The sequence below is a fragment of the Carlito syrichta genome, unplaced genomic scaffold, assembly GCF_000164805.1.
Source record: "Carlito syrichta isolate Samal-C Ts95f unplaced genomic scaffold, Tarsius_syrichta-2.0.1 Scaffold82532, whole genome shotgun sequence".
NCBI classification, from domain to species: Eukaryota; Metazoa; Chordata; class Mammalia; order Primates; family Tarsiidae; genus Carlito; species Carlito syrichta.
The window spans coordinates 1-349 of NW_007026628.1; the positions used below are offsets into that span (position 1 = coordinate 1).

Genomic DNA, 349 nt, shown 5'->3' on the forward strand with positions numbered 1-349 from the left:
GTCTACACCAAGATTCCTGAACCAGGCTATATCAAAGTCCCTGAGCCGGGCTACAGCAAGTTTCCTGAGCCTGGCTACACCAAAGTCCCTGAGCCAGGCTGCACCAAGGTCCCTGAACCAGGCTGCACCAAGGTCCCTGAGCCAGGCTATACCAATGACCCTGAGCCGGGCTACACCAAGGTCCCTGAGCCTGAGCCTGGCTACACCAAGATCCCTGAACCAGGCTACACCAAGGTCCCTGAACCAGGCTACACCAAGGTCCCCGAGCCAGGCTACACCAAGGTCCCCAAGCCAGGCTACACCAAGGTCCCCGAGCCAGGCTACACCAAGGTCCCCGAGCCAGGCTACA

The 349-nt window shown here is 59.9% G+C and overlaps 1 protein-coding gene across 1 annotated transcript; it reads left to right on the plus strand.

The window, feature by feature from the left end:
* Nucleotides 1-3: 3 nt before the first annotated feature.
* Nucleotides 4-343, plus strand: LOC103258170 (small proline-rich protein 3-like; the record flags this gene model as incomplete). The annotated part of the gene is made up of 1 exon (XM_008055873.1): nucleotides 4-343. A coding segment is annotated over one exon (340 nt), but the record flags the coding sequence as incomplete, so codon positions are not given.
* Between the last annotated feature and the right edge of the window lie 6 nt (nucleotides 344-349).